The sequence below is a fragment of the Tupaia chinensis genome, unplaced genomic scaffold, assembly GCF_000334495.1.
Source record: "Tupaia chinensis unplaced genomic scaffold, TupChi_1.0 Scaffold139952_1, whole genome shotgun sequence".
NCBI classification, from domain to species: domain Eukaryota; kingdom Metazoa; phylum Chordata; class Mammalia; order Scandentia; family Tupaiidae; genus Tupaia; species Tupaia belangeri.
Window position 1 is genome coordinate 958,979 of NW_006199830.1, and position 19,889 is coordinate 978,867.

At 50.7% G+C, this 19,889-nt stretch overlaps 1 protein-coding gene across 1 annotated transcript in view; it reads left to right on the plus strand.

Annotated features, from left to right (window-relative positions):
- Window positions 1-9,248, plus strand: part of LOC102478975 (CUGBP Elav-like family member 4) — a 17,563-nt gene extending 8,315 nt beyond the window's left edge. Inside the window, exon 2 of the mRNA XM_006162413.2 lies at window positions 9,032-9,248. Coding sequence (XP_006162475.1) covers window positions 9,032-9,078 — 47 coding nt within the window. The 3' untranslated portion in view covers window positions 9,079-9,248. The remainder of the gene's footprint in view (window positions 1-9,031) is intronic.
- The last annotated feature ends 10,641 nt before the right edge of the window (window positions 9,249-19,889 follow it).

Genomic DNA, 19,889 nt, shown 5'->3' on the forward strand with positions numbered 1-19,889 from the left:
GAGCTTACTGAGGCTCTCAGACAGAGCAATTCCCAGCAGCTCAGCTCGGGAATAAATTGGATGTGGTAGCCATCTGCAAGATGTAAATAAATGGGTGCCCTCGTAGAGACACAGACATAGTCCTGGTTCCATGTGGACCAAATAGCCAAAAATATTGATCAAACTCAGGGAAAAAAATTGATAATGAGCTGGCCTCAAACAAGAGTTTAATTGACAGAGACTTCCGAAGGCCGGCTCTGGACAGCGCATAAACTGACCGCGATGCTACTTTATTGCAATACACTCTGCTTTAATTAATTATCACCTTTGTTAAGAGCGGCTACAGATCAAAGGTTTCGAGAGACTTAACAGATCTTACTAACAAAGCCCCGCTGTATTAGTCTGTCCCACAGCTCACCAGTGAGGCAAGCAAGCTTCCCATTTTCTTCCCTCTTAGTGTAGGCTTCCTCCTCTTTGTTAAAGACAAACAGTTCTTTCTGAACAGCAGCTCTGTCCTAGGACGGGGATTGTGAGAGCTGTTGTCTGCCGAGGACCGAGGACCGGGGGGGCTGCCGTTCAGCAGCTGTTTCTGAAATTGCACAACTGAGACTTGGTTCACCTTCGAATCTATCTGAGGGAAACAAGGAATGTTGGTAGGAAAAAAAAAAATGTCACAGAAACCCAAAAGGGATCTGTGTGTGTGCACTGTGTGTAAATACCCTCATGCACAAGCAACCATGTGCACGTACACATAAATATTATGGGATCAATACATTTCACATCCACTGCCCACACCTCTTAACTTTTCCCTCCCATCTCTTGAGCACCTGTGCTACTGTCGTATTTCACACTGAGAAATGCTCGAAGCTGAAGCATGCATAGATGATGCTATATTGAACCAAGTCATTGTTCGGATTCACTTGTAGACTTGGTGCCCACTGAAGGAGGGTCCTTGCTTCAGGTAGTTGGTGCCTAGAAAACGTATTTCCCAAGATGTGACAGGAGCCTCACTCTCTAGAGCTCCCCAAACCTACAAACTGACAGGTGACGTACTTGAAAGCAACCCTTGGAGTCATTCTAGGCAGATTTGAATGCCATACGTGGCTGTTTGTTCATTATTCTAATTTAATGATGCAGTCACACCTAATTAATCCATGTCTGGTTTATTCATACGCTATGTCTGAGGATCCAAAAGATCTCTGTAGCTAGCCGGCTTCCCCTTACAGGGACAAGTGAGGGGGCACCCCCAACAGGTGAGCGTGTCTGGGTCTGAACAGAATGGGATCACTGTAGACCGAATTGAGAGAGCTGATAAAACTGACTGAGCTGATTGAACACTGTCCACATAGAGAGGCGTGACAACAGCCACAGGAGACGTGTGGGAATGAGGGCTGCATGTCTGTGCACATACACATACGTGAGCATACAAAGCAAGCTACGCAGTACTACACAAACCCATTCCTTTCAATTAGCCAATGGCCACACCACGCCAGGTAATAAGCAAGACAGAGTGGCATTTGTATGATTCAGAGTTTTGCTGCAGAGGTAGAGAGGCTGAACTGAATCAGCCTCCCCTCTCTGGCCTTAAGGAAGTAGAGCCGGATTAAGTCCTGCCACTCTACAGAGAAAGAGACTGAGGCTGGGAGTAGCATGTCCCCAAAGTCAAGCCTGCAGCATGGCCTTCAGCACACCTCCCGGTGGCTGTTTCTGGCCGGACTGCTCCCAATGAGTGCTGTCTCTTGCCTGGCAGGTAAATTGAGAGAATGAGGCATCAACCTAATAATATCCTTATAAAGCCAATCCTCCTCGCGCAAGTCCTAGGAGACAAGAGGCATCCAAAGATCAAACACTACATCACAGTGTATTTGTAGGAACTCTCTGTTCTGCTACCTCCCTATAATGCTCTAATTGACTATTTGATCAGCTCTAAAAGGGCCCGTGTTCAAGACAGACTCCACACACACATACACTCATATGCACACTCACGTATGCGTGAACACATCCACATGTGCACATACACATACACTCACCCCATACGCACATGCTCCAAGACATTCTCTTGCATACCACGTGCTGTCATGCTCACACCAGCTCATCCAACAAGGGGAGATTTCCACAGGACGTGCTTGAAGGTGAGTGTAAAGCACATACCTAAGATTGTACATGCCCTTCCAGTAATGGGCTTATCAATACCTCTTAAAGAAATGTGACAGCCAGCCCAGAGTGATTCAGTTGTGTGGACAAAGGTCAGCATATAGATATCCATTATTAATAATATCAATATCTTGGTTGACCAATATAACCAGAAACTGTATCATGTCGCTGCTGATGGGTGAGGCTGGGAGGACTCCGCGGCAGCAGCAGGAAATTGTGTCCATGTAAAATTAATCATATTGACTGGTTCTAAGAATATACGGAGAGGCAAAGATGTTGGGAGTGCTTGCCATGGTGGGAGAGGGGGACCTTGTTCCCAGAGGCTTCATGGTCTTGAACTCCTGGAAGGAGACCAGAAGTACAGAGGCGTCCCTGGGTGACCGAGTGAGAACACTCTCCCTCATCCGGCCTCTGCTTTCCTGCAGGGCGGGGCAGAGGAGAGGTGTTCTCTGAACAGGAAAAGAAAGAAATAGGATCCCCTAACCATTATCCATCCAACATATCCATATCTTTCTGTCAAATCAATACTTGGCTTCTTTCAGCCTCACCGGATGAGGCACAAAGTGAGCATCTTCGCCCCTGCTGTGTGAAGAGGCCTATCTTTAAGGAGGTGTCATGAGCCCAAAAAACGTTCCCATCTGTGTGGTGGGATCCTAGCCTCAGGAGATGCCAGTGTGCACTCTGCAGCTTGGATACCCTAGGAAGAATGGCATTCAGTCACATCAATCACTGCCATTCATAGGACCTGCAGAGCTAGATCTCTGGGTGCTGCCCCATCAGCACTGCTGGTAGAGCAGGATGCTGGTAGAGCAGGAAAGTTCTGGTCTTCAGATAGCCACCTCTCACCGAGGCTCACCATCACACACAGTGAATGAGGAGGAGAGGAAAGCTCATGCTTCCTTGGCCTTAGAATTCCCTGGGGGGATGTCCCAACTCCTCCTCCCCTTGTCCTTGGGATCCCCTGGCACAGAGTGTTCCTGATCCTCCTTGGCAGCCCTGAGTGACACCTGGAAAGGTGTTCTAAGAAAGGAGTGGAAAAGAGTGACTACCAGAGTCTGGGGGCCCCTAATAAAGGGAAGAGGGCAGGCCCAGGGATATGTAACCAGGGACAATGAAAGACTCAGTAGGCTTTTTAATCGTTCCTTTCCCCTATTCCCAGAGACATGGAGGCAGCTGGAAGGAAAACTGTCTTAGAGTCCAGGCCTCATGGTGATGATGATGAAAAATGAAAGAGGGACTGTTAAGATACAGGGAACATGTCCTTGGTTTTAAACGCCAGCCAGGAAATGGTGCTTGAGGGTGGGATGGGAAATGGAGTTTCTCTGAGCACGGACTCCTCTTCCCATGGGCTCCTGGTCCTGTAGACAGCCACATCCAACCATCCAATCATCCTGACTTCCACCCCCACCCACCTACCTAGGGTCACCAAACACAGTGACTCCCTGGCCCATAGGGTCCAGCCCAGGTGCTCACAACCACCCTGGCTGGCCACTGCGGCTCACTCCGCAGAAGGCACATAGTCAGCCTTACTAGCTGAATCCCAGCCATCAAGGCCACCCCTGACGGTCCCCAGATCCCCCAACTGGCTCTTGAGGCGGCCCAGGCTGGCCGTGGCCACAGAGGGTGTATAGGGAGGGCTGGTCCCGGAGCCAGAATTCAGTCCTCTGCCCAAAGTGCCCTCTCCCCCTTCAAGCAAAAGGCCTGGGTGTGAGGACCTCTAGAAAGAACAGCAGAGCGCCCCGAAGCCAGGGTACTCCTTCAGACCCTTCCCATGTATTGGGGAGAGGCCCCCAAACTGTGCGCGGGGGAGGCTCCTTGGTCCTCCAGCCGTCGCCTGCCCTCTGACGGTGAGAGAAAGAACTTGCGCGCACGACGCGGGCCCCTGACACCGACGCCCAGCGCCTGCCGCAGTCCAGTCGCCGCCCCAGCCGGCCTTGTCTCTGCGCACCCTACTCCTTTCCCCACCAGGGTCCGCTACTCCTGCGCCGCAGTTTCCTGCGCCGCGTGGTGACCCAGAACCCTGGGACAGTTCTCTCACTTGACAAGTCAGGCCTGCGCCTGAGACACGCAAAGCGAGAATCAGAAAATCTGAAAAGTAGTGTCGTTCCCGGACCCGTGTAAGTTTTACTTCATCTGAAAAATTAATCATTGCAATCTATGATTTACTGTGGTTTTCATTCTTGATCCCATATTTTGGGGAGATTATCAACAAGGCACCAGAATCTCCTCCAGATCTGGGACCCAACACAGGTCCAACCTCCAGTTGCTACCTCCCTCAACTCCTGTAAAGGAATCTGCAGAAGCCAGAAGCTGCACACAGGCACACCCTCACACGCTGACGGTGAGATGGATAGGCTGGGCCGGGGCACGCGTCAGAGATTAGATGGCACACCCGCCCAGGGATCCAGCCCAAGCTCCAGTGCAGCAACTGGAGTCCCGTTCGTTATCAGAGTGATAAAAAGAGCTGCCCCCGACTTCTTTGCAGGCTTTGTTTTTCTCTGATTTTTCTTTTTTTAGTTTATCGAAAAAGACCTTCTTCTATACTGTCAGCCTCTTTCAATAAGCAAATCATCCTATTTATTTTCAATTCCACTGCAATTCTGTTAGGCAAGTTGAGAATCCTCTGTATGGGGGCTAATGGATGAGGCTGGGTACTGGGCATCTGAGCTGGGTCCTGAGGGGGGAGAAAGGAGCAGCAACTGGGAGTGTGGTGTCTCGGGGCAGGCCGTGGTGAGCCGCCACCAAGCAGACCAAGTCACAAGAGCAGCTCTGACCTCAGACAAGGGGTCATTCCTCTGAGGGCAGACCAACCAGCTCCTAAGATATTCTGCAGACCTGGAACCCCTTCCTCCCGGAGGGCCCAGCAGAGACAGGTGAGGGCCTAGCAGGAAGGCTGAACACAGAGGCCTCATCCACTCCTTCCTCCCTTTGGGTCAATGATCCCTGGCTGGCTCCTCATGCCACCTCTGAGGCTTTGCTTTGTTTCTCCTTCAGTTTCTCAAGTTTCTCAGAGGAAAAAAATATATATAAACATGAACTCTGAAGGTTCTAACCTTGTCTCAGCTGAGCCAGTGATTAAGAGGGCTGGTCTGCAGCAGAGGCCACACAGCCAGAGGGGAGGAAAACATCCTGCAGACAAGCAGAGGCAAGAGGAAGGGCCTGCTAGGGCAAGAGTAGGGAGTCACCAGCCAGCTATCATCCACACTCACCCCATGGTGCAGACGCAGGCTGCTGCAAAAAACAGGGAGCTGTGGGCTTCACAGACAACAGGAGAGACATGCAGGGTCCTTCAGCCACCAAAAAGCCCTGCGTCTAACAGAGGAGACATGGGCTTCCCTCAAGGGTGGCAGAGTCATGTTCAACTGTGGTGCCCTGAGCGTCATGCCCTGTCCTCAGAAGCTGAGGGACCTCACCCCCATTACCACAAAATAACTGGATGTGATAGAAGGCAGCGTGTCCACAAACATAAAACTTCCCGATGCATATGTGCTGTGCGGGGGTGGTGGGAACCCCCAAAAGATGAGTAATCAGGTAGGGAACATGGGGCTCAGTGCCAGGTTCCCAGGTAGAAAGGCACAGCGTAAGCCCAGGCTGGCAGATGGGAACAAGACAAAGCAGGGAGGCTGGAGAGCTGACAGGTTGGGGTGTTCTGTTTTGTTTCATTCCATTATGTTTTGTGTTTTTGTCCCACTGCAATAAAGTCTCATTCTCAGACTGGTGGACGAAGGAATTTCTCATTTTGAATAACTCTGAACTCACAGCCAGCCTGGTTGAGGAGAATCTAGCTGAGGGGTGGATGGGTGGGTGGCTGATACTTCCCAGGAGGCCAGTGACACATGCAGAACCTGCCAGGGCTGTCTTCACCTGCTTTGGGGCTGCAGTGTCCTTCAGGTATCCCAGTGCAGCCCACTTGGGCTGAGAAATTACTCATGGAATAGTTAAACTCGTGGCCATGTGTCCTGTCACCAAGGTAGGCATCCAGATTGTCCCCAGAGGCTTGCTCAGATGAACATCCCAAATGAACCACTGTGGGTTCTGGAGGTTGTGATCTTTCTGCACCTTCCACCTTTCCTCAGTGCCCATCTCCAGTGCACGGGGCTGGACAGCAGTGGGACAAAGCCAGGGGACAGAGTTTCCTAGGGTGACACTAGTCGTGCAGTTGGGGGAATCTTGGAAAGTCCCAGGCAGATCTCCCGGTGTGGACAGCACACCCAGGCAAGGGTGCCAAGGTCTCCAGGCAGCTGGCTTACTACAGCAGTGTGGCAAGGGCTACCCCTCCCATCACCAGAAGAAAGACCCAGCCCAGAGGGTCGAAGGCAGCCCTTTAGGGGAGGGAGACTCCCCTCTTACAGGCATTCCGGAGACTTTGATCCCTGATGTCTTCCTAACCGTAGGGATTTCTCAGGGCAGGACATCAGAGAGCTGGAGTCTCTGCAGGGATGTGAATGTCACTAATGGTGGACTTTCAGCACCCTCTCGGTTCTTGGACAATCTGCTTTCTCCATATCCCCCCAAACCCTAAGTCCCAAGCCCCAGAGCTCACACCACGAACCTGAACCTAGGGTTCTCAGGCACAATAGTCCCGATCCAAGTGACCTCCTTTTCCTATCTTTTCAAAGTCCTGCCCCTTGCTGATCTGACAAAATCAAACTGGGCAGACGTGTCCGTGGCGGCTAATGGACACTAATGTGTTACTGTCTCTGCAGCCATGTGACTTTTAGCAGGGACCTTTTACAGCCCAGGCTGTAACTCGAAGAAACATCGCTAATCTGAGGGAATTTCTGGCACAAGTCAAGCCAAAGGGAAACATTGTCAGGCAGGGAGGCCTCTGGCTACTGGTGGGCGCTGAGGGCCTGCCTGGGCAGCTCAGATTTCCACCTCCCTTGCTACAGTCCCAGAGAAACCCAGGCCACTGAGAGGCTGGGCACTCCCCAAACCTCCCCAGCAGGGCCTGTGGGTCCACAGGGGCTGCCGTGCCAAAGGGTTAATCAAATATTAAACAAGGTCTGTAAACTTCAGCCAGCATCATATTTGGTCCATGCCCTACCCCTAAAGCAGCTCAGCTCAGAGGAAGTTTCTGGCTCAGCTTTGCCTGGGTGCTGGGGTTGGAGTGTCTTTGCACATGCCCCCTGGGGCAGAGAAGGGGAGAGACAGACTGGGACCGCGGTGGGAGCGAGATTCGTGTCTTTCATCCTCCATTCTATTATTCACTTCCTCTGATTTTTATCTAATCTCTCCCTGATTGTCCTGGTGAAACTTAATAGACAAAGTGAATTTTTATTACATCATCAATATAATCTCTAGCTAATCAGCAGACACGAGGGCCACTGCGAGCCCTATAGCTCCTCATCTGGCTTCATAAATAGTAAGAACAATCACTGCCGAACCAAACCCGTCCATCTCCTCCTGGGAAGCCCCTCTCCCTGCTGTGCCCCTTCCCCATCCTTATTCTCAGGGCTCTGTCTTCCCAGGGATCTTCTCCTCCCCCGTGGGCCACATTGCCGGTCGTCTCCATTAGTATTTTTAGTTTTCTTTCTCCCAGTTTCAGCTGTTAAAAATCACAAATCTGGGCCTTGTGTTTTGAATGCCGAAATAGCCTAATGTCGACTGATTTTTTTTTATTCCCTTTTTCTCTGCACTGGGAACACACGTCGTAAGACGTTATAGAATTCTATGGATCATAATATATACTATAAAAACACATGGTAGACCAAAGTAAGTCATATGTTATACCACGCATGTATATCTACTCTAACTAAATGTTTTGGTCATTGAGAGCCAAACTATGCATCTTAGATACCGTACCATAGATGTGAAATGATATACTTTGTTTACATTATAATATACCTTCCACTTAGATAGCATTTTAATCTGTACTTCCTTATATATTACCTCTTTTTATTCCTTATTGTAACCAGGTACAGTTGATACCTTTTTTATAAAGAAAAATGGGAAAGGAATCATGGGAAAATTACAACCCGATCAAATCCTGCCAGATATGGCTGAGCTGCTCAGCAGAACAGGGTGCTGGGGAGGCACGGAAGGCACATGGGCGACTCGGGGGCAGAAGCATGGCTGCTGACCAAGCTGGCAATTTCCTGGGGCCTGGCCTGCTGGGCAGCCCCTGACCAAAAGGCAACCATCATTTAAGGACTAGGGTTTTTCCCCTGCAAACCTGCTCAAAGTTAAATGTGCAACTGTATACATCTCCTTCAAGGCATCTCCTCACGAGACGAGGCACAATCGTTAGCCCGAGGACGTCTTCTTGTTCTAGGACTCCAAGCTATACTGCTTGATCGTGACTTAGATTTCAGGAAACCAGCACGCGTCATTTAGACTCCAATCTGACACTAACACGGGTGGTGAGGCTAATGAATCTGGCTTTGGGAGTCTACAACACCATTGGTTATTTAGGAGAGGGGGAATCTGCTTTTTGCAGGCTATCGGAACCAGCTCTGGGAATGATTAGACACCCTTTATCAGAGGCATCCCTCCAATTCCCATGCACAGAACCAACGGCTGGTTCCCTCTGTCTGTTTGGTGGAGAGTCTGAGTGCGTCTGAGGCTCCTCAGGTTTGATCCTGGCAGTTCAGGGAAGGCCTGGACCTCCTGAGAGCAGGCAGTCTTTGGTGCTCTCGGCATGCCAAGGATGTACTGCATCAGGAACCAACACCTGGGTCCTGGCCCCCTGCCTGCCTCTGGCTCCTCTTCTTTCAAAGCCTCATGGTTCTCTCTCACATCTTTGCAATGGCACCTATTTGACCCATCTCTTCGTAAGAATCAATAGAGAAGAGAAAATGTGGTATAAAAATGAAAGTGTGTGTAGGGTTATGATGTATTAAGGGCCAGCACCCTCATCAGATCACTGGGCAATTCTGACAGTCCTGCTTACTCTCAGAAACAGGACTGCACCAGGGTGCGAGGACAGACACGAAGGAATATTAACGATGCACCTACTACGTGGCACACACACCGCCTCTACTTATTTTATCTCACCGAATCGTTGTGGCAACACTTCTACAGAGACATCCACTGCCCCTTTGGGTGCCAAGGAAATGGATGCTCCGACGAGAACAGTAACTCGGCGAGGTTACACGCACCCAAATTTGTCACATTCTCAAGCCCACCACATTTCCATGACTGCACGCTCCCTTTATGGAAGTAAATAAAAAGTCATCTCTTCCATCTCCTTCATTTTGCAGATGGGGAAAAGGAAGCTCTGCGGCATTACCGGCTCATGTTTTCTTACGTCATTCCACACTGTCTTGCATGGCGGATCTGAAAACACGTACACACACAGACACATGCACGCAGAGACCTGAATGCATCTACAGACATGCAGAGATAACTCACAGACACAGCAGCACATTGATACACATACACATAGGCACACGTATATATAGACTTATTTGGAGATAAATAGACACAGATAGACATGAGAACACACTCAAATATGGATACTTAGATACCCATATACATGAGCAATCATCACTTAAAAAAAGCAGACACAACACCCACAGCCAGGTTCACATATAGAACACAGACACACAGAAGCATTCTGACACATATGCAAAAGGAAGCACATATAGAGATACATACATGGACATGGATGCATACCCTCACACAGATGCACACACTCATATACCACTTCTGAATGACAAGGCTTAATTAACCTCAAGGCCATAAACACCCTTTCACTACTTAATTCATTAGCAGGATAAGTAAATCCAGCTGGTTTGGAGAAAGAGCTGACCAGGGATCAGAGGAGGGGAGGAGGGAGCAAAGGGCCCCCTCGGCGCACCTTGCAGCCCTAGGCCAGAGGCCAAAATTTCTCTCCCTGTGCCACCCAGGGGCCCAGTGAAGACTGAGGCCAAATCCTCATCAGAAATCAACAAACAAACAGAAGGTGTTTGCTGAGAGCACTCCCTCTGCAATCTCCCTTCTGCGTCAATCTACAGGATCCTGGCCAAATTTCTATTTGTCTGACCAAGACCAAAGTCAGGTCCTAGAGAAATTTGGGGCAGGCTATCCAAGGGACACCCAGCCCCATGCACTGGTCACAAGCAGCACAGGTAAAGTGAGGCTCGTGAGCAGCAGCAGCAGCCTCCAGGAGGTGGTAACTGAGAAAGGAGAGGGAAGGACTGGTTTACAGCCAGGGCCTCTCCTCAAGGCCGACACTCAGGCTCTCTCCCTCTGCAGCTCAGAGCAAAGGAAGCTTTGCACGCCCAGTCTTCTCCCACCCACCCAAATCTGCTCCCGGCTCGTGAGGCTCCCAGCATCCCATGGGAACATGCTTGGCAGAGAAAGTGCCCTGTTCACCCACATGAAGAACACACACACACACACACAAACACACACACAAGCAGTCGGTTAACAAGGGTAAAGAGTTCATTAAGAAACCAGAAACCTATGGGTTTCTTTCCTTTAAAATAAAATCCAAAGGATTTGGGAGTGCATTCCCTACATTTTCTCTGCCTCATGGATGAGCAGACTATGTGAAAGTTGAGGCTTTCCTGGGGCCAAGGGACAGCCTACTCTTACATGCACAGAACAGAGTTATGTGTGCTGGACAAGGGGTACAATGGATCGCTGCTGGAGGTGGTGCATGGGTTGTCCTGTCCTGTTTGAACCTGCTGTGCTGATGGGCTATGAGGGGGAAGACATGACAGGCATCTCTGGGGACTGTGATGAAGAGTGGCCTGGGATGTGTCTACTAGACATCTGCTAGGTGTACATGTGTTATAAGGTTTTCATCTACATTGTGTCCTGTGAGTCTGTTGTGTGCATGCACATATGTTGGTGTTGTGTGAGTCAGTGTGTGCCAAGTGTGGGAGAGTTGTTTTCCTGCAGTGGTTTGGGAAGAAAAAGAGGGGATGCAGAGAGAACTCTTTTTACTCCTCTGAAGCTGCAAAGCTTCCTCCTCTTGAGGCTCGATATCCACAGATCCCGCCCCCCTTTTTCTCCCAGCTCAGGAACCAGGGGTATCTCATACAAGGACCACCTCTGTTCCCACTCGAATGAAACTCTGAATCTGAACAGAGGTCTAGGGTCTGGAGCACCTCACTGCAGCTGCCATGAGACCTATGTATGTGTGTGCATTTGTGTATGCATGTTGAGTGTAGGTATGCACACATGCCACCTCCATGTGAATACATTCAGGTCTCAGTCTGTGAGACTCGGGCAAAAAGATGCATGTACATGTGTGCTGAGTATGTACAGGCCTGTGTGGGCTTGATGGGCTCAGATGGGCCAGTTTTTAGTGACAGATTGTGTGCATGTCTATGATTACAGTTTCTACCAAGTGCATGTAAAAATAAAAAAACAGAAAGATAAGCCCCACTCCCTGGGTGGCACTCCGCAGCTCTCTGAAGGTGTGTGAGACTGACGGTGTCTTTGGGAGGCCTCTGGCCAGGGGGAGGGGGAGGTGCTGGGGAAAGGTATATGGAGAGGAAGTCTCTGCACACATGTGTTTGTGGGCAGCCTGACTGGGTGGAACGCGAAGTCAGACAGTGTCCTCCAGAGACCTCGCCGCTTTCCTGTGTGCGCGGCTGCACCATCTGTGGCATATTCTCACATTCTGCCCACAGATTCCCTGGGAGACCGGAAGAAGAGGGGTCAACTCCCCAGAAGGTAGCCCCAAAGGCCCAGCTTCCCTTGGAGACAACTGCAAGTGCTGGACTGTGTGTGTGTGTGTGTGTGTGTGTGTGCACGCACGTGTGTGTAGAGACAGAGACAGACAGAGAGACATGGCTGGGGGAGAAGCAGTTATAGGAATCGAGGCCCCCACCCCACCGCCTCCATCTGGGCTGGAGCAGATGGTGCTCAAACCCGACCAGCGAGGCCAAAGGCAGTGCTTGGAAGCAGCGTGTCCTGAGGGAAGGACAGTGCCAAGAAGGACCAGGGTGGACCCGGGGAGATGCTCTCTGACTGAGTGAATTCTCCTGGGCCTGTCCTTCTATCTAGACACATGCAGCCACGGAGCCCGGAGCCTGACTGCATGTCTAGCTACAGGTGTCCTGTTTGTTTACCTTATCTCCAGGCCCTTCGGAGGCTGAGTTCAACTGCCAGACTGCGGACACAAAAGGCAGGCCCTCCCTAAGCTGGCCTCAGCCCACCCCATCACCAGCATGCACTCATTTAGCTCCTTTGTTTCAGGAAGAGGGCTGGCCCTGCCTGAACAGGAGCCCTGGAATCTCAGGCACAGATCTAGTGGTTGTTTTGTCCACCCATCCAGGGTTCCAACTTTCTGACCCCTGAAGCCAATATCGTCTCCTCAAACTCAGGGTTTTCAACTGTGTTTTGCCTAATGTTTCCTCAGCAGGCTGCTCTCGGGCACAGAGAGCCATTAGGTGAGACCTGCCTTACCCTCCTGCGACTGAGACCAGACCCTGACCCTCTCCAATATTTCCCAGGATGCCTATATCAGAATCTTCTGGGAATATGGTAAAAAAAATGAAAATCCTGGCCTCTGCCCCAGACCTTTTAACTCCCTACTGACAGGCCTGGGGACTCTGCAGTTGGACAACAGCCTCGGCAGTCTCCCCACATTGTCAAGCTGCCTGGTCCAGAGCCCTGCAGCCAGCTCCCAGTCCAGTTGTCAGAATGCTGCGGCTTCCTCCTGCCTCAAAGCCAACACTGTCCTGAGTGTACCCTAAATTTCTGCACCCTGCCTCATGACCAAGGGACTGATCCCCCACATTTTCAGGGCCATCTGCTTATACTAAGCCATCTGCTTATACTAAAATGGACATGTCTTCCCCACTGTAGGAAGTGGGGTCTGACCCTTGTTCATACACACTCAGATGCATTCCCATACACACACACATACACACACACACGCCCCACCAACCCCTCTGGCAATACATCATGAGCAGTTTCTGTTTACATGGGTGAAGCTATTCAGTTCCCAGGCTTCTGGAGTTATTCCCTTGCTCAGTGCTTCATGCAGCTTCCTGGGCCTTCACAGACCCTCTCAGAGGTGGCAGAAGGCTCTGGAGGCAGCACTGAGGTCAAGCCGCAGCTGCACCACCGACAAGCTGGGTGATGTTAGGCCAATCACTTTACCTCCTGGGCCAGCCTCAGTTTCCTTGCCGAGAGAATGGGAATATCCACGCTGCCTAGCTGAGTCCGTGATGAGTAGGAAATGCAGTAATCTAGGTAGAGCATTTGGCACAAGGCCTAGAACATGGTGAGCCAGCGATAATTGTAGCTGTAGAACAAATGAAAAAGAAAAAGAAGTCAGAAGAGTTCACAACCTCGACACCCTCTCCCTATTCTCCTTGCCCTTGCCTTCGCCTCCCTTCCTGGGAGATTAACTCCATCTCTGCACCTCTGCTAGGCTGTTCTCCCACCAGGGGCCCTCTCTGTCCCTGCTTTTTCCCAAACAAAAGCCACCACTCTGCCCAGAGCAGGCTGAGCCTCCTCCAGGAAGCCTCTAACTGCTGCAGCCTCGTCAATCTCTCAGTGTCTCCAGAGCTGGACTCTCCCACTCCAGGGCCTCTGATCAACCGCACTGGCTCAGCCCCTAGTGCATGGCAGGCCAGCCTCTCCCTGAATGGGAGTTCTCCAAGACCAGGTACAGGGAAAACAAGGGGAAGCCCACAGACTGCCCCTAGGCCCAGCTGGGCATGTCTCAGGCACAGCTCCATGCTAGCCTCCGTCACTCCTCTTGAGGGATTAGAAGGACCATCACTTTGGTCGCCGGTAAAGACTAGTTGCTTTTTTAAATAGTAAGATTATTTTAAATATTATCCATTGAGAACAACATTTGTCCTAGAAAAAAAAAAAAAGACAAGAAGGGAGCAAAAGGAGAAAGATGCCTGTTTCTTCAACTGGGCATGAGGCTAAAATGGATCACCTTTGAGGATGCTGTCAGTCCAGGAAACACATTCCTGAGCCCACACTTGTACCCTAGGCAAAAATCCTTCGCAGACAAACACCCTCAGGATTAAATCCTTCACAAATAGTTACTGATCATCCACTCTGTGCCATGCATGGGTCTAGGTCCTGGAGACACTACACTGACATGCTTCACGTCCAAGGATAATGCCTGCGAATGTCTTGGTGGTTGTCCCAAGGTCTTGCTGATGGTTTCAGTCAGAAGCCTCAACAGGCCAGGCTCTCGCTCACCTGCAGTGTCCGCTGTGTCCAGCGCTGGGTTGCATGTTGTGGGGGAAGAGCTGCAGCTCTGCCCAGGAGGCATAGACTCATGAGGAGGGACACTAAAACGGGCTACTCAGAGCTTAAGTAAGCACAGTCTGTCCCCACCTGCCACTAGCAGCCCCACGGGTGTTCCCCTTGTGCTCCATCACCTGTTCCCTGATTGACAGTGACATGACCAGTGAATGCCTGGCTTCAGGGAGTCAGGTCAAGATGTGCAGGGTTTAGAGGAGGGAGTTCCTAGCCTAGGAGCCCCTTTGGGCCATTGATGGGCTGCTGTGGTCTCCCTTTTCTCGACTAGGAACAAGGCTGAAATGGATCACCTCAAAGAAGGTTGCCTGTTTCACTGTCAGTAGCCCTGAGATGCAAAAATCCTGCTGGATTTAGAATCCAGAGTGGTGCAACCATCGAGGATTCTCAGAGGCTGTGGACAGGAATGAGCATGGCAAGATTTGAGGAGTTTGCTCGGAGACCACAAGCAAAGGTTGGAGGTAGCCACATATGCTGAGTCCACGCAGAGGCTGAAGAATTTGCATCAGTGAGGTCATTGTGGGTTACAAGGGAGCTGGCATGCCATGGTTAGTCTTCTCTAGCACCAAGCTCTGACCAAGAACGGTGAGAGGCAGTTGTGCGGCCATGGGAAAAGCACCAGACCCAGAGCCCAAAGACTTGAGCTTTAAAATAATTGAAAGCTGGATGAGGCCATAGGCACGGCTTTTTATTCCTTGAGCTCTGAGCTCCTCCTAACCTGCAAGTCAGGTATAACAACACGGACCTCGTGAGTTATGGTGGCAATTAAATGAGACCATGTAGAAACATCTAGAATCGTCTTGTATAATGGTAATGATCACAATGGCAATATGAAGAGAAGAATGGCGAGTAGGCGCTTATCATTTACCATGTGCCCAGCACGATGCCAAGCACTCTAATGTGCTATCTCATTTAATTCTCCCAGTCTTGCTAGGAGTTAGTCTCCATTCCTATCATTTGGGTAAGGAAACAAAGGCACCAAGTGTTTCAGTAACTTGCAGGGCACAGAGAGAGTACGCAGCAGGGCCAAGATGCCAAGCTGTGCTCCCAAGCGTCGTGCGCTTGGTCAAGAGTGCTTGTGCCTGTTGTGGTTAAGTACCCGTGTCGGGAGTAAGCCAGTCTTCCTAGCTGGGCCTTAGCCCTCACAGGTGTAAACACCACAATGGAAGATCAGAACAGGCAGCTGGTGAAGTTCAGTGGGTGTACAGTAAGCACTCAATAACGAGTGTTTATTTATTGCTTCTGTTTACAGCTCTATTCCCAAAGTGAATTGTTTGTTTAAGTAAGGAGCATTTACCTTTATTACAGTCATTGGTAAATAAAATTATATTTGCATTTCCACAAATATGTATGAGTTTAATTAGTCTTGCAATTCGTACACAAGAGCCAGTCCAGGAAACACATTCCTGAGCTCACACTTGTATCCTAGGCAAAAATCCTTCTCAAACAAACACCATCAGGATGAAATCCTTCCTTCATTCACAAAGAGTTACTGATCGCCCACTCTGTGCCAGCCATGGGTCTAAAACCTAGAGACACTATACTGACCCGGCAGGTCAACTCCTGGCTCTCCTGGATCTTACGTTTTCATGAGGAAAGTTAGATGATCAATTTCAAAGGAAAACACCTGATTGTTAGTGCTGCAAATTAAAATGTCTAGATAAGGTAAAGCGTGATCGTGGCTGCTGTAGACTGTGGTTATGGAGGGTTTGCCTGAAGAGTGGATGGTGAAGCCCAGATCCTGATGAGACTTGGAAGAAGAGAGTACTTTGAGAAGAGGGAAGGAACAGCAGGTGCCAAGGCCCCAAGGCAGGACTAGACTTTCTGTGTCCAGGGACAGAAGAAAGGCCAGTGTGCCAGAAGCAGGATGGGGCTGATGGAGAGGTGAGAGTAGGTTGGTAGGGACAGGTTGTGTCAGGGCTGGAAGGTCAAAGGAGTGGGGTGTCTGAACTGTATGCTAAGGAGAACTACAAACATTGGAAGGGACATGGTCTATCGTACATTTTGCAAAGCTTCTCTGGCTGCTGTGTAGAGTCAGACGCAGAGGTGAGTGGCCAAGGGAGGGATGATAGGGACACGGGTGAGGGTGACGGTGGGCAGTGAAAGTGCAAGAAATAGATGGAGTCAGGATGTGTAGAACCTGTGGACAGTTTGGGTATCCAGTGAGGAAAAAGAGACGATCCCACGAAGATTGGAACCACTCAGTGGAAAGCAGAGCCATTGACTGGTGCCATTGACTGGGAAGCAACCTGTTTTCAGGGCAGTTGACCAAAGTTCTGTTTGGGCCATGCTGAGAGTGGGTTGCCAGTTAGACATCCAATGAGAGGCATTAAGAAGCTGGTAGATAGGCCAGCTGGTGGCGTGGTGGTTAAAGTGGCTGGATCCCACATGGCCAACTGTGCAGTTCGAACCCTGGACCTAGTGTCTTGAAAAACATCAGAAACACCCCGATGTATGTGCATGCATGCTCAAAATCCCAAAAGGAGAATGGAGGAGAAGAGATTTCAACATGGCCATCCACCTGCAGGGTGATTTCTCACTTTCCCTCTCTCTCTTTCTCTTTTCTCTCTGGGGAGCACACACACCCTTTAGCAAAAGATTTTTTGTTTTGTTGTTGTTGTTGTTGTTTATAAAAAAAATGAAGGAAAAGAAAAAGAAGAAGAAGGTGTGTATATGATCCTAGAACTCAGAGTGAAGATTTGGGCTGGATGCAGAAATGTGATAGACATCTATATGTCATGATATTTAAAGACATTTGTAATACTAAAAATTAAATGAGTCTTCGTAGATGTGATTGTTATTCTTCCTCAGTGCAGACAGGGCATCAGTTAGGTCACAGACTGCATAAAATGCATACACGGCGAGGTCATACACGCGCAAAGCCTGAAACAGAGGACCCGCCACACCCCTCCGCCCCCCAAGGCAGGTTTTCACCTATGTGGACACTCGATCCTCACTTCATCGTTAGTGGATATTGAGGCAGGGACCTGTTTCTCCAATCCCTAGAACTTAGCCCGTGCCTGTCCTCCCTGTGGTTTCACCTACACCCCTCATGCCGCAGCTCCATTCTCTCAGTGCTTGCCAGGGCCACTGCCACTGCCCTTCCTTGGAGCCTCTCTTTCCCAGGATGCCAAGGTTGCAATCCACCCAGAAGGGAGAGCGGGAACTGCTGTCCAGGGGTGAGTCAGCCAGATTCACAGCAGAGATGTAGGTCGCCCCACTCCCTCCTCCCTGCTCTGCTGCAGCTGAAGCCTTCCCACTCCGCCTGCCCCCTGGCCCAGTGGCCCCTGAGAGCCTGACCTCACCAGCTCGGTTCTCTCAACTGCTGGAGGCAGCGAGGCCCTTGGGAACTTCCCTTAGGCCCCCAGAACCACCACCAAATGCCTGAGGTGAACTGTTGGCTCTTTCTCCCCCTCTTTCAAAGCAAAAAACGAAGCAAAAACTAATAAAAGCAACATGCTAGGAGAGAAGCTGATGTTTTACTTACGAATTAGAGATAAGATTATTCACCCATGCACCTGGCAGGGGGAGGGGACCTGTAGAGGAAAGGTCTTCAAAAGACCCCTGTAAAGAACAATGGCTACCTGGCAGGAGGGCGGGTGGAGAGATGGAAATGATGCGCACACGAATACACACATATGTGCGCCCTCACTTATAGGTGCTGATAATGACACTGTGTCTACTATGACGTATCCTGACGGGCTGGGCCGGTGCTGCCCTCTCTCCCTCCTCACACTCCTACAACACGGCCATTGACTGAAGTGTCATCTACACTTCTGCCCCTCGGTCTCACTAGCCACCCTTCAGGTGTTCGATAGCCACCAGTACCTAGGGGCCACTGTGTCTGAGAGACTATGCTGTCCACAGAGACCCTCTCCTTCTCAGCAGGCAGTTCTCTTAGACAGCACTGCTCTGAAAGATCGCAAGCCCATAAGGTACGGAGAGCCTTGAGCATGCACATGCTGACCAGACTACATGCGTGCCAACACACAGTGAGTGCATGCGGGCTCTGCAGAATGTTCACACATGCACAGAGCATGTGCACATGTGTTTAGGCCTGTGTGTGTGCATGTGTGCGTGCATGTGTGTGTGTGTCTGGGAGGTGCTTAGCCTTTGTCTCCCATGCAAACATGCTGAAGGAATGTTTCAAACATGGGCTCTGGAATCACAGGGTTCAGATGCTGGGTCTTCCACTCTCGCTGTGTGACCTTAGGAAAGTGGCTTAGCTTCTCTGTGCCTTAGCTCTTTCTTTATAAAGATAATAGAGCTGTCTTTGACGATTGTTAAGAGCATTTCATAAAATAATACGTGCAAAGCTCTCAGCGAGACTCACGGCACGCTGCAAGCTATTAATAAACAGAAGCTGTTCCTGTCATTTCCAGGAGGCAGTGTGTTTGCTGCACGGGGACAGCCTCAGAGAAGAGGCTGCCATGTAAGGCAGTGGGCTGAGAACTCTGATAAGACGAGAGGGTCACCTCATACTCAAGCTGCCACCACCAGCACCTTAAAGTGAGAGCAGTCAGCAGGGTGGGGGCTGGGGAGTGCACTGGTGAGAAGTCGCAAGTGGCCAGACAGAGAAGGGGCCGGACAGCGGGGTGCAATGAAGGGCAGTGCGAGGAGGAGTGGGCAGAGGCAGAGAAGCAGTGCGATCTCTGCATGTTCGCACCGAGCGGGCTGCCTGGCCCGGAACTGTGAGGAAGAGAGAATCATGTGCCTAGCTGTTTCATGGTGTCAGGATGGAGTTCTATATTCGGTAAAGCACCCGGACCGTTCCCTCACACTTCGCCCTCTAGGATCTGAAATCTCACCTGGGAGATGAGACCAACCCACAAGCGACAACTGGAATGAAAAAGAATCAGGGCAGGGGAGGCCCCGAGGGAATCTCTAGTCCTAGGCAGCCATTTTAACACAGATGGGCTCAACAGGTATTTGTCGAGTGTTTGCTCTGTGTGAAGGCAGCGCTGTGGGTGCTGCCGGGGTGGGCTTGAAACAGAGAAAAGATAAAAAAGAGCCTCTGTTCTCCAGAGCTGAGAGTCTAAGAAAGGGGCCCACGGCCTCCTCAGCAAAGGTGAGATGGAGGTTCCGAGGTGGGTGGGCCCTGTGGAAAGGGTGCTAATAGCGACTGCTGTGGGAAGTGGTCGAGGAGGGGGGCAAGACCTGTCAGGTTTGGCAGCTTGCCCAGGGCCACACAGCAAGTACAGGCTAGAGCCAGGCACAAGGTCCTTCCACTGTGGAGAGGCAAGGAAAAGGGATGTGTCCCCACACAGACATACTAAAAGCAGGGACTCAGAGGTGCACAAGGCCTGAGACCAGGGGCATCCTCCGGCCTTCCCAAACTGGGGGAGCCAGTCTGGCCACCCTGAAGGCCCCCGCCTGGACCAGGGCCGGAGGCTGCCTGCGTTTTCAGATGTGGCCAGCAGAGGGCACCAGGACTACTGCACAGCCTGGACCATAGAGATGGCAACCCCAGTACTGGATTCAGAGCCTGGGATTCTCCCAGCTCCAGCACAAACATCCACACAGCTACGTGGAGTTAGCTGGATATGGGACACCAGCTGGAGGAGCTG